Source organism: Rhea americana, unplaced genomic scaffold (genome assembly GCF_003343005.1).
Source record: "Rhea americana isolate MKP2758 unplaced genomic scaffold, rheAme1 scaffold_21, whole genome shotgun sequence".
Lineage (NCBI taxonomy): Eukaryota > Metazoa > Chordata > Aves > Rheiformes > Rheidae > Rhea > Rhea americana.
The window spans coordinates 2032108-2046447 of record NW_028186258.1 but is presented as its reverse complement, the minus strand read 5'-3'; the positions used below and the strand labels follow the sequence as shown (position 1 = coordinate 2046447).

Sequence of the window (14340 nt, the reverse complement as noted above, 5' to 3'; positions counted from 1 at the left end):
GGTCCCTCAGGGAGGGGAGGCGCGACAAGGGGAGCGGGCAGCCGCCACCCCCCGCCTCGTCCCCGCCTTCCCGGGCAGCGCCCCGGGCCACACTGTGCCACTCCTCATCCCAACACCATCCCTGCAACAGCCCCAGGCCCCGAGGGCAACACCGCAGGCAGCACAGGGCTGCCAGCGCCCAACCGGGGCAGCCTTCCACAAACCACCACCCTGCACCCCCAAAGCTACGGCCATGCCAGGAGGCGACCAGCTCGTCATGGCACAGATGTGCTCCTCAGAGCACGGATAAAAGACATGCACAGAGGCCTTTGCAAGGTGGGAGGTGTCCGCACCAGGCCGCCATGGGAGTAGGCGGTGATGTGGCGAAACCATGGTGCCCCAGTCTTGGGCTCTCACGTGCTGGCCCCCATCTCCTGCCATGTAGCTGCCTCAAAGGCCTCGGCATTGCACAACGCTGCAGAAACAGCAGCCTGCAAAAACACACCGTGTTGTTACAACAGGGACCATGTGAAAGGCTTTTTGTCACCTCAAAGCAGTGTACTGTGGTGCGATAAGATAACCTGCAATATCAAATAACAAGTTTGGTGCTCCATCAGGAGGTTGATCCCTACAGTGCCTTTTCATGGAGAGTCAGGTCACAGGCAACATCAGTCTTGATAACAGGTAGTTATTGGACAATGGAGCACTGGATTATTTAAAAAAAAAAAGGGGGGGGGGGCAGCCGGAGTCCCATACCAACCCAGCCAAACCTCTCACCTGCATCTTAAAGGTATGAGGTTGCATGCTTGTTTGCTATGGATCCATCCACTAAGCATCAGCACAAAAATTACATACGCCAACAGTCAACATTTGGTAATTTATCTGCATCAAATCTACATTGACTTAGTAGCTGAGGAGCATCCTGAACTCGTAGCAGCTTTCACAGACACACAGATGCTTCCCTACTTGTGCAACTTTTACTACAAAACTAATGAATCAGGACCTCCCACTGAAAATGCAACTCTAATTAGTACCTGCATAAAGTGGGGAGGGGAGAAAGGGAAAGTATGCCATTTGGCCCATCCTAACCATCTCACTCAATTCGCATCAGTGACATCAAAACACTTTTCTAGAGAAAACTGTTCATTTTGTGCCTGGAAAGCTATTCATGTCCTTGCACAACCTGAACTGAGGTAGTGTCTGAATGATCACCAGCCCTATTATTAACACGACTCAGGAAGGAGTTTAATTGCTAACACTACACAAACACAGGACCTATTAAAAAAACTTGTAAAAAACAAACAACCCCCCCCCCAAACACACACACTTTTTAATCCCCAGGGAATTCTGTCACATTGAATCTTTTTAAAGGTAGATTAAAGAGAAGTTTTAAGCAACATGACACTGCTGTTTTAATTCTATCATCCCTTGGGCTTGTGTATTAAGAAGTCAAATGATACCTACTTGCATACAGGTAAACATCTATTCTCTTGGGAACTTTCAAGAATATTTTCTCATCTAAATGCTTTTTATTCAAATCCACAGCATTTGACTGAAGTTTGAACACTTCTCTACCCCTGAGACAGAGTCTTTCTTTTTTCCCCCAAGATGAAGAAAAACTCGTTCCCTCTTACAAAGCTAGTTTTAAAATGCAGCTTTACAACTCTAAAGCCTTAGCATTTTCTAGGAACCTCATCTGATCTCAGAGGTACTGAGACAGTCCTGACTGCAGGATAATCTTTAAACAAGAGCTCCTTTGCCAATTATTTACCCATAACAAGATCAAGAGGTTTGTGAAGATCACTACAGCAACTAGGTTTATGATCCTTCCCAGGATGATGACATTTGACCAGAACAACTCTTAGCAGCTGTTTGAAAACCTCAGACACCAAACAATTCCACCTGTTGCTGAAACTCATCCTGCAATGAATGCACAAAGCTTCTGTAAGTCTGAACAACACTCCAGGAAATATGTATCAGTGTTAGGTAAAGAAAGATACCACTGGCATGAGAAAAGCCTCAGCTTGATGATCCTCCCATGACCAAGGGTTTCTTCTTCAAGCCATCAGTCTCTTTGCTATTTATGGTTCAGTCACATGGGGCATTCTTTCTTTATCCCAAGTGCATAGTACAAAAAAAGAGGTTTTGACTCACTCTTGTCTCCTCTGATAACTTCTTCCCTTAATCATTCATAGTTGAAGGCAGAAAACAAGCCTAAGCTATTAGCCTCCATTACAGCTGGATTCTGAGCTGCCAAAGACTTATCATCTGAAGTTAACTGTAGCTCAAGCTCAGTGGAAGACTGGTATACCACAGACTCAGCAGTTTGTCCTACCAAACTGATGCTGTATTTTGCAGGAGTTGCAACAGTTTGCTTTGGTACCTCTGTCTATATCTTCAGATAAAGTCTATTTCAGTAAGCTATAGTTGTGGGAAAGATGCATAAATCACACAATCAAGACTTTTCTCAAAGCTGCACAGACATAGCTGTAAGCAGCATAAAAAGCAGAATGGACAAGTCTTACTGCCCTTCTTGTCTGGGCTTCCAGTGTTGCTAAGCCTGGCAGAGTACTCCAATGCATTGTTACTTCAGTAATAAGACAAAGGTAATCACTAGAAGGGGAAGTCAGTATCTCAGAGTCCTCAAGGAGCTCCTTTCATCCTATTTTTGTTTTTTCCAAGTTTGGTTAAACTATGAAGTTTTCTTAAGCAAATGATGCTTCAGCAGCATTTCAGGGCAACACATCTGCTTTACTGAGATCTATGGCTTAGATTCTCTGTTTCAGCATCCAGTCCACTTAAACAGCATGAAATCCATTGCAAAGAGTGCCCTGTGCCCAAACAACCCCCTGGAAATTATTTCTTTACTAAGGAGCAATAACCTATTTCATACCTTACTTCTTTGGGCTCCTATACAACCATCCTCCTTCCTGAGAGCTCCAGTCACCCTTATATCAGCATTAATGCCTTGTCAAAAACCACAACTCTTCCCTTAGTCATCACTCTGACTGCAGCTCTCAGCCAACTAACACACTTGTGCTGTGTTTCTACAGCATTCCTCCAACCTTCATTATTTCTACAACCTCTCCTGATAGTGAGCCACTTCTTTTGTAGCATCACCAGTCATCTCTCCTACTCACAGGACCTTCCTCATTCATTTGATCCCTTCTGCATAAACTGAGATTCCTTCAAGGACAGGGGGAAACTCGTCCTCTCAAAGGGCCTCAAACCATTTCATAAGCATCAGCTATACCTCCCAGCATCTCCATGTTAGAGTGAAAACATAAATCTCATGCTATTAGTGAAGAAACTAGGACTCCGAGGTTAAGCATCTGGGTTCAGACCAACTAAAAGCTGAGTGTCAAACCCCAGTCTTCCATCCTCTGTTCATACTCACATTTCTACATCCTAACCACTAGGGAGAAGTGCTGTACTACCAATCCATTCTGACACAAAGTACAAAAGCAAGATAAATTAGAGGACTGAATTATTCACTGATCAGAACATTCAGTTTGGCAACTAGATAACAGCAGGAGCGAGCAAATCTCAGTAACACATACACTGAAATGTATGAGATTATAATTGCAATACAATTAAAAAATAATGAAAATTATTTAAATGCTTTTAAATTCTTCTGATGCATTACTTCAGAACACCCTATCATACCAGCTGATACAAACATGCTGAGAAGAGGTGACAATCTAAAGCTCTAATAAGAATCCTTCCATTTGTTGTTCACTTTCAATTTAGTAGATGAACATCAAGGAAGCACAGAGTTTTCACTTTTAGCTTTGAAAACAAATTGTTATACCTTAAATTTAATTGTTTCCAACTGACTGAAGCACAGAAAGTATTATTTCTTTGAGCCAGTCACATTATACCTTTTCATTAATGTTGTAGTAATGGTCACAATAGAACCAGTATACAACAGGCACAATGACAGTACTTACATTACATAGTCTGACTCTGAAGTAATGAAGTGAAGGTGTTAGAAAGGAATATTCTTGTAAGAGAACAGTCCGGTTTGAACATAACCTTGCAGAGATGTTGCATCTGTTTTGATATTGTACTTATCTTGTAGCAGCAATTAATTTGTACTACTTCAGCATTTTTTCTTTTGTCAAGAACATCTCTGTATGCCAGCGCAAGAGTCTCTCTCATGTTACCACTTGGAGTATTTCCTTACACTTTTACTAGATTAGCATATTCCAATTCAGAACATTGTCAAGCATAGTATAGTACTTTGTACTTCTAGAACCACCTCTAAATCAGCACCTCAAACCATTTAATGTTGATCCTCACAACAGTCCTTTTAAATAGTTATTATCCCCATCTGTGCTTCAGGTATTAAGTGTGTGTGTGTGTGGGGGGGGGGGTGTTCCACTGGCATCAGCTGTGCTTTCAATTTATCATTGTCATCCCTGTACATGAATGAAAATGTTTTAAGTACCTATTTAAGTCTGAAAATATTGGTTGCATCTTTTTGAATAATGGGAAAAAAACAGTCCATTTCACAACTGAAACAGCAAGTGTTTGAGGAACTAAAGCATACACACACTAAAGCAAAGTCCCGTCGACCACAAAAATTTGCTAGAGTGTTGTATCCTATTAACATGACCTATTTCAATTTCTTCATTTAAAAATTATGAAAGGAATAAAAGCTCTGGGCATAAATTACATGACAATCACTTTAAAACACATTACTTGAAATTTGTGGGTAATAAACCCATATGCCCAGGCTTTGGAAGATTCGAGCTGTTTAACAAGCATGAAGGATTTGTCTGTCAACTAGCAAAGAGCTCAATGGCCAGTTCTCTATCATCTCACATGGGGTCTTCTAGTACTCAGTTAGGCGACTAGTCTAAATACAAGAACTGTTTGGCCTATTCTAACAACTAAATGAGCTCCAAAAATATACTTGATAAAAGCTAATAGTTTATAGCCTTATACTTCATACCTCTTCTGAATCATCATCATTAGCAAAAGTTTTCATAGTGAAGTAACATGAAAATTACTTAGGTTCCAGCAAACAGGAATCAACAGGTAAATTCTCTAAGTAACAGTCCTGACAAGCTACAAAGAAAATTGTGTCATAAGGAGAATATTTGCAAAGCCACGGAAGAAAAGTATTCTAAAAACTGTTTTGGAAAGAAAAAGTTAGTATTTCTACATGGCTGCATGAACAGATAGGTTATTCATCAGAATGTGTCAGCCCAGTCCATCTAAACAGTTTGCTAGACTAAACTAAATGTTTCAGGCTCTAGAATTAAGTCAATTAAGTTCTTTGAAACAGTGATTTTATCTAATCAAGAAAACATCTACTGGAAAAGGCCACTTTCATCAAGGTTTTGGTTGCAGTAGCCATCTTACACAAACATCATTCAGCACTGTTAGAGGAACTATTTCAAGCATATCAGGAGCAAGCTTAGATGAATAGCAAAAAAGATGTTAAAAGAGGAGAAATTTAGTTTAACTGTTCAATATCCCTTCATTTTTTGGTTTAACAGCCTGCTGCTAAACGTTAAAGAACATTTCAGCTTACGATGAATTAAGGAACATTTTCAAAGCTGCTGCTTTGAAATATTGATTTGAAATTTGAATTTATTGGCTCAGAAGCCTTATGATCCCCCCCTCTTTTTTTTGGGCATGGGAATTTTGGTAAGCTAGTCAAAATTCATGCTAGATGGTTTAATTTTGTTTGCAGAACATCATATTACAAGAATTCTGCATATAAGTTCATGACAGATGAAGCATCACTGTAATACTTCACAAAATTAAGATACTGTTTTTGAAAACACGCTGCTCAATACCTGGCATTTTACTTATATTGCTTCAGGAAAGAAAAAATAGGAGGCAATATACAACAGGGAGTTTTGAGCTCCACAGTCTGAAGTTAGGCCGAATAAAGCTGTATTTAAGAGGACCTCACCCTTTCTTCAGAAACTAACACAAGTCTAAACATTTTTTTTTTGGCTGAATAAAGACATTTTTTTCCTGGCAGAAGTCTTGGCATGATATAAAATTGAAAGAATTCTATAAATTGTTATCAGCAATCTAGCCAGGACAAAAGCCAGAGACTCTAAAGACAGAAAGGAATGTACTCCATATCTAACCACGAAATTAGAAGTGAACTAAGGTGCTGAAATACATAACTTTTTTAAAGGACAAATTTTCCAGGCCTTTGTGGTTCTAGACACAAAAATATTTGTTCACTAGAAGCAATTCCAACCTTGCAATACAGCACGGAGGTCTAGAAGACATATACTACAATAATAAATAGTCTGCTTAGCAGCTGAAATCCCTAAAATAAATAAAAAAACCAGCATACAACAAATTACATGTTCAGCTGCACAGTCAGTCAAAAGTAAGAGCAAAAACACATCTATCATCTTCATTAGATGCAATTAATATGACATCAAGTGTGTTATCAAACTTGTGACAGAAGTCGAACAGATCAATGTCCATCATCTAAACGCACAGACACACCACTGTGCCACAAAGTGAAGGCATTTCCAGATGTAGCAGGCAGAGGCCTCACGTATAATAGCCACCTCTCAAATTAATTACTGCAAAAACTACCACCAAAATTGAGCTCTGCTAACTGGTTAATAACTAAAAGAATGTTAACTTACTGCAACTACCACAAAACCTTAGAACATTCCTAGGAAATCAGAGAATGGTTTGGGGCTGTTGAGTAGACAGCTGTATAATATCTCATGAATATCATGGATTTTACTGCAACCCCTAAGCTTCCCCATGAGACAACTCAAAAACAACAGCCTTGTGGAAGAGTCATGAAAAACACCATTGTTATTAGCTCCCTTCAGTACTTCAAGGGAGGCAGCCTCTTCCCCTTTCAGGCAGGAACACCACAGTGGTAAAGCAGAGCTCGGTATGTTCATCATCATAGTTGAGTACAGCCAAAAAGAGAACTCCATTTTTTATTTTTGCTTTACACTTTCAAGCATCTCTCATTTGATAGCATGGAAAATTGAATGCTTAGCGAAATGATTTGTTCTTTATAACTTAATGTTTACATCAAAAAGCATTCAAATACAGTTTTAAATAAGCTATTATAACAACAACATCGATGTTTCTATTAAAAATTGACAAAAAGAGCTCAACCCAAAGCCATAAGTAGATAGTCCAGTATTTTGCAGTTTGCCTAGTCAAACATTTTTGGCTTAACAGAACATATACACAAATCAAAAGAAGAGAAAACGGATTTCTAGTTCAACTGTTGACTGAGAGGTCTCAAGGAAGCCTTTCAATTTCTGACAATCTCCCCACTGTAAAAGGAGATTATGCTTATTTACTTACCACATAGAGAACTCTGAGAATTAAAGAGCATAAGGTGCTGCAGAGAAAGAACTACAAGTGCTGAATACTATTACTCTACAGAAAAATAAAGAAAACTGATTATTTTAAACAAGAAGTTTATTTAAACAACAAGACGCTTTACTTGAAGGGAAAACTATCTAGGATCTTTTTTTTTCCTTTTTTTTTTTTTTTTTTTTTTAAGAGTAATTTACCTCTACTTAGACAGAGATTGCTCTACATGTAACAGCTACGTACAAAAAAGTTATAAAATTGTCCTTGGTTTTACAATGATAAAAGAAAAACATTGAAATTATCCAATCAAACAAGGTATGCAAGGTTTTTGTTTTTAAACAGTGAGAGCAAAATAACTTACTGGAATATAAAGATAAAAGTAGAAGGAGCATGCCACTAACGGAGAAAGGGGCATTTTCACAGAACCATTTTGTTTTCCCACCCCATCTCCATTAAATGTTGATCAAAACATACCATTGGCCATTTAGTTTAAAAAAAATATGCATTATGTCTGTGCACATACACCAGTTACTTTATGTACAATAGAAGGAATAGGAAAAAAAAATCAGAGAGAAGAGAGAAAACTATACTGCAGTAGTCAGGATGTGGCTGAACCAAGTCTCATTTTTCTAATTGTGAATGTGTTGCCTGTGGGAGCACAGTTCTGGAGAGGAAAGTAGCAGGTTCTTTTTTTTATTTTATTTTTAGTAAACTCCTCCTGTTTGCTGCTGGAACACATCAATTGTATCTTCATCCTCCATTTCCAACTACAGCAGAAAAGAGAAAAAAGGCTTTCAACTCCTCTCAGATATCTACTATAGGCTGGGTAGTTCTTTTATTTCCTATCTTCACTTCTACCTTTTACAAAATTTAATTATCTAGGAGCACCACCTCCCTCCATCATCACTTTGTGCAATTAAGCTGCTTCACAATAACTCAAAAGTAAAGAAATGATGTGGAAAACACCCCAGAGGGTAACTGTAGTGCATAACTAGAGCGGTCCTATAATGAATTCTAGTATACAACTTAACTGAGCATTATGATACTCCTGTGGAAAAGGTCAGACATCACAGTGCTGTAATTCTCTTGCCTACTTTATTACTGCATCTTTTTCTCCCATTTATTTCCACAGTTTACCTTAGAACATTATCATAATTCCACTTTGTTGTTCAAATGTGCAAACAGCTTCAGCTACAGCACTAAAGAAAGCAGACTATAATTAAGGTCCCTAGCCCAATCAGGCAGCAAAACAGAGTATCAGCAAGCACAAAAATTAAAGACCATTTCAGGCACATTATATGGTCAACGATGTAACAAACTGCTGAGATGAAAACAATACTTTATTACTACAAGTCTCTTTTTCACAGTAAAGTTTTCCAATCGATACTCCTGAGATGTTAATGTTACCTGCTGTCAAAATCTGTACCAAGATTGAAAGACTTGCTGTAACTAATGTATGAGAGTTGTATTTCTATACAGTCTCAATTTCTGCTCCAGGATACCAAACATGGCATTTACTGCAGCTATAAATAACTGATTCTTAGCTTCAACCTAACACAAATGGAGAGAAAAACAGCCTGTAGTCTCAGTTTTTACTACTTTAAATTAAAAATTGTAAGGATTATTGGTTGTAAGAGGCATGTTCTTAGGAGCATCTGCTTAGAAAATACAGATCTTTGATAAAACTCAAAAACAATCAAAGAGTTCCTTTTAAGAAGTGAGTCTAAAAGCATACAAAAGTGTGTCACTTGGAATGGTTGTTTAAACAGAATAGGATAGTATAGAAAAAAGCTCAGAGTCAGAACATACCATTCAGTTGTTACAATGACCTTTGTTTTAACCAGAATATAGACAGACAACCCAAACTTCCCAATATGCTACAATTTTATGCCTGAAACACAGCTTCCAATTAGAAATAATGGAAAATGACTTTCTTATTACAATGTGCAAGCTTACAAACAGAACTGATGATGATATCCTGGCAAGTTTTTATGAAACATAAAGCTATTACTTCAGAAAAACTCAGTTCTTACCTTACCAATTCTTATCTCAAGAGTCGTGAATCAATAAAGCAACACTCATAATATGGCTTACCACCTGCTGACACCATACTTCGTTTTCTTAACTTGTTATTATAGTGATACAGGCTTATTACTTAAAATAGAAATCTCAGAATCTATTTCTAATAGTTCTAAACCAGTTACTAGCCCCCCTAAAACTATATATTTAAAAAAATCAAATTCTATTAATAATGTATGCAATTACACAAGTATTTCATAATAAACAGAAGCATCAACTCCTGCAGTAAACTTGAAGTTTTAAGATTTGCTTCTGTTTGTTTACCTGTGCAGGTGTATCTGTTTCATTAATTGGCTGCCCATCGAACCGGAACCTGATTTGCCTCATTGACAACCCCTAGACAAAGAGAAGCAACATAAAGGGAAGTAAGTCTTGTGTAAAAATACTTACTATTATTTTCTCTTCAGCTTGTCACTGGAATTGTACCACGAACATATTTTTAAAAGCCACCATACATAATTCATGATGTAGTTTTCATATTCCCCTCATAAACTAACTATGAGGCATTTCACTACAAATCCTTGCAGTATGTTTTATATTAAGTGATTGGACACAGTGCAACTTTAAGAGAAGCAGTGAAGAGTGCCCCCACTGACTGTAAATTAAAATGATTTCTAGTACACAAGTCCCACCCCAAAGGCCAAAACCAGCAAGATTCTTATAGTATTTTTGAATATTAAATAGATCTTTAAAAGTGTATGTAACACTTTGGATAAGACATGCCAATAAGTAGTAGTATCCAGTACATTTTTTTTGATTTTCCCCAAAAGCAAATATATTATCAAGCATTTTTTACCCTAAAAACACAACCACCATCTATTAGTCTGAAGTAACAAGCAGTAGCTAATGATGTCTTTCTGAACTTAAATATATACAAACAAGAAACCAACGCAACAAATACAGCTGAAGTGAACTTTCCAAGAAGTTAAAAGGATCTTCTAATTCCGAAAATAAACCACCAAATGAAGAGCATCACAGCGAATCAAAAGTTTTTGCCACATTCACTAGTCATTTTGCTGACCTTTTCCATTCCCCAAAATACAACTTCTCATTCTCACTTGAGCTGACAGTTTCAAAGAGATAGCTGAGGAACAATAAAGCCATGTATTAAGATAAGCTTAAAAATTCACATTAGTTTTCAAAGAGACTTCATAGTACGCTGAACTCTACACAGCAAGAATGAAGTTTGAAGATACAACCAAGAACAGAGTCAAGCTCCTTCCATGTCTACTTTCTTCCAGTTGTGTCTACTCTTTCTACAAAGTATCTAAATGTACAGTAAGACTACTTGGTTTTGAAATTAATCCAATGTATGGATGGTGCTGCTTTGGCACACCTGAATAGCAAAAGAAGTCCCCATTTACCTAGACAAGAGCAAATGTTACAAACAAAAGAAAACTTAGCATAGTAATTATTTTTCTTGAAAAATGGATTTAATCAGGAGAAATGTTTTAATAAAGTATATTCTGATGAGTAAACTTTTCCCTAGGACTTCAAAGTTCACAGCAAAACATCTTCAGTGTGACTCAGATTCTGCTATGTTCACTTAGAACATCGTCTTCTTTAAGAAAACCATGTGTCTAAGTGTCAGCAACACATTTTTGCACAGCAACCCTTGCTTTAAGCTGTCTTCTCAGACATTGTGTTTCTTAAAATATGTATTTCTTTTTCTGAAAGTGTTATTTTTTTTGCAAGTTCCTAACAACTTTATGAGCTGAATAAATGCTAGCTAGGAACATAAGAAAAAGCTGTATCTTGGTAAGATTAGCCTCCACAATAATATTGAGTACGTACAATTGATCATCTTTTCCCACTTACAATAATCACATATAGTCTTGATAATCCAAACATACCATCCAAGGTTTAACAGCTTCCATTTTAGTTCTACTAGATGTAATATATGATTTTCACTCTTTAAAACTGTTAAGTTCTCTACTGTATGCAGCTAACACCTCTCTAAAACTAAATCTAAAGTCCACATCTTACAGATTTTAAAGATAAGAATATGCCTTGTTTGGAACACAAACAAAAACCTAACGTTTAGAGACAGTCAGTAAAAATGATTTCAAACAAAGTTTGAGCATTAAGCACCTTTGAAACAAAAGTTTAAAAGAGTCCACCTCCACAGAAATATCCTTTGAAAATGTAATTATTTAAAATTCATATCAGAAGGGATTTTTTTTAAGGTAACTTTTTTTTGTAACAGAACAAAAATTTGGATAAAAAGTCTTAAATTTTCACTTTGATTTGCATTCAGGTGACTTAAGTATGAATAACACCTCTCATATAACCTTTTCCAGAACTTAACAAACAATTAACTGAGCCTCAAACTCCCCCCCCAAAAAGAGATATACCTGCACTTTATGTTTGGAAAAGGCAATATGCAGTGATTTAGATAATGTAACATGACTCAACGGCAGAAGTAGGAAAAAAAAAGCCCATAGCCTCAAGCATTCACTACTGTATCTCCAGAACACCTATACAAAGCAAATTCAGTAAGAGTCAGCTCACCCTGTTTTAATTTGTATTGCTATACTATTGTGACCAAAGAGTAAACTGAAGAAGTTTTACCATTACGCATATGAATTAGATTTCATCTTTGTTGTGAAATATTTATAAAGACATTTTATATTGATTTTATTCGGTAGTATCACTGAATATCTGTTAAACCAATAAACAAACCAAAATTCCCCAATCTCAAATACTTTTAAAAAGTTGCTGCCTCTGCAGGCCAAAAGCAGACATTCAAAAATTCCTGGACAGCAGCATAGACAAAGTTTTCCTCATCAACTGCTTCAGGAGAAAGTGTTAAATAACATTATTCTTCCACAGGTATTTTCAGAACTTCTTGCAATAGCTACCTGTAAGCTAGTAGGTTGGCTGCAGTTGGCCCGTGCTAGCAAAATACCTATTTTGTCCCTCAGAGGATCAATTTGACAACTAGGCCACAAGAGAAAAAAAAATAATAATAATAATCATTACACGTACATGTTCCTTCCCAAGCCTGACATTAGATACCCTTAAGTCCTGAAACACTCACTGATACTCTCTCACCTTAATACGATAATGTTAAGCTAATAAATCAGAAATCCACAATCAGACCAAGAACTTACTCTGCATTATAAAAATACCTCTATCCATCATTCAACTGTCCATCCTAACTTCATGCTGCAGGTTCCTATCCCAGCATTTCCATATTGATATTTTTGAGTAATAGAGTACCAGTAGCCTCCCAATAGCCCAGAGCTATAAAGCAGATTTCACAAAGATAACAACTGATCACTTATTTTACCTGTTTCCTGCTACAACTCTTATTGGTCTATTCTGTAACAGACCTGAATAACAAAACAGTGTCTACAGCATACTTGGTTTCTATTAAAACATTAGTATTTTCCACATTCATATAGCTTTAAGACTTTACTGTCTTCATCCACCTCTGTGGACATCATCTCTCCCCAAGACACTGGTTCTCCTAAAGTTCATACAAGAACCATACCTGTCGTTCACAATAGGCTTTCATTAGTTTACTAAGTGGTGTATGCCTCTTAATCTTAAACTGCACCACAGACCCATCTTGCCCTGCCACCTTCAGATTAATGTGGTCATTGTTTTCAGTCTTCACTCCTTCCTGTTGGGGGGGGGGGGGGGAGAAAAAAAAAGCACATTTTTAAAAGGTATGAAACAAGAAGTTAACATTTTACCAAAGTGCAACAATTCATTAAAAAGGATGAACTGAAGTTGTTATTGCTGTTTACCAACTTCAAACTTTAAATTAGGAAATAAAGGTCAGTGCTTTAATTTGAAACAAGAAAACCAATAAAACCCCTAACAATATTAGTTGCCACTGTTGAGACTGATTAACATGCAAAGTAACAACGAACAATTATTATCCAGTTCAACAAATTAAAAAGGTATTTCTGTCAAAGGCACAAAAATATGCAATGTTATAGTTTCCTATCAAAGCGATAAAATTATTTACTTTAGCTCAAACGCTGGCAAGTCTCTTTCTCACTTTATCTCAAACTTTTTCATGCTAATTACAGAGCTTCTCAGGAAAGTTTAAGATACTTTAAAGGACTATTTTTGGAAAGTTGACAAAATATGATGAGAAATAAGCTTTCTCTTCCAGAAAAACATTTTAAAAAAATCCTAAATAAGCAGACCAATACTCTCGCTTCCATAAGAAGCCACACACAGAAATTACAGGGAACCAACTTCCTTGCTCATGTTCTGATCCACAGAGCTAAGGCAAAGGCAAAGGGACGATTCAACACCACCCCGTTCCTCGGAAGCGCCCGCTCCGAAAGATGCCAAAATCATTTTCAGCTGTATTTGCTTAAAAAAAAAAAAAAAAAAAGCGGCCGAAGCCAGGGAGCGGGGTCCCCGCCATGTGACAGATCCCCGCACGCCGCAGCGCCGGGCCGCGGACCAGGCACACCGGGGCCGTCCGTGCCGGGGCGGCCCCAGCCTGTTATTTTACGGAGCCTTCAAAGTCCGTTTAAAATAAAATTAAATAAATAATGCGCGGCAGCAGGGTGTTTGACGGTTGTGGGGTTTAGCTGGGTGGGGGGGTATTGTTGTTTTGTTTTGTTTTTTTTTTTTCCAAAACTCCTGCTGTTGAAAAATTCAGCCCCGCGCTTCTCCCCGCTGCCTCCGTGAGCCGCCGGGAGGGGACCCGGGCGAGAGGGAGCACAAAAGGGGCCGGGAGAGATGCCCGCCCGCCCGGCCCGCCCGCGGCGGAAGGGCCCCGGCGCGCTGCTGCCAGCACCATATGGGAAGGGGCTGGCAAGTGCCCCGTAGAAAGGGTGGCTGCGAGCGGGGATGCTGCGCCCTCGCCACCGCCGGCCGCGCACGGGAGGCCGGATGCAGCCCCACGAGAAGGAGGAGGAGGAAGAGGAGGAGGAGGAGGGCAACGGCAGCAACCGCCTCCGGACCTGCCTCTCCCCCTAA

At 38.3% G+C, this 14340-nt stretch overlaps 1 protein-coding gene across 1 annotated transcript in view; it reads right to left on the bottom strand.

Moving 5' to 3' along the window:
* Positions 1-6902: 6902 nt before the first annotated feature.
* Positions 6903-14340, bottom strand: part of SUMO2 (small ubiquitin like modifier 2) — an 8137-nt gene continuing 699 nt past the window's right edge. Inside the window, exons 2-4 of the mRNA XM_085304545.1 lie at positions 12887-13018; positions 9655-9726; positions 6903-8078 (exon numbers count right to left, since the gene is read on the bottom strand). Of these exons, the coding sequence (XP_085160671.1) occupies positions 8016-8078; positions 9655-9726; positions 12887-13018 (267 nt within the window). The 3' untranslated portion in view covers positions 6903-8015. The remainder of the gene's footprint in view (positions 8079-9654; positions 9727-12886; positions 13019-14340) is intronic.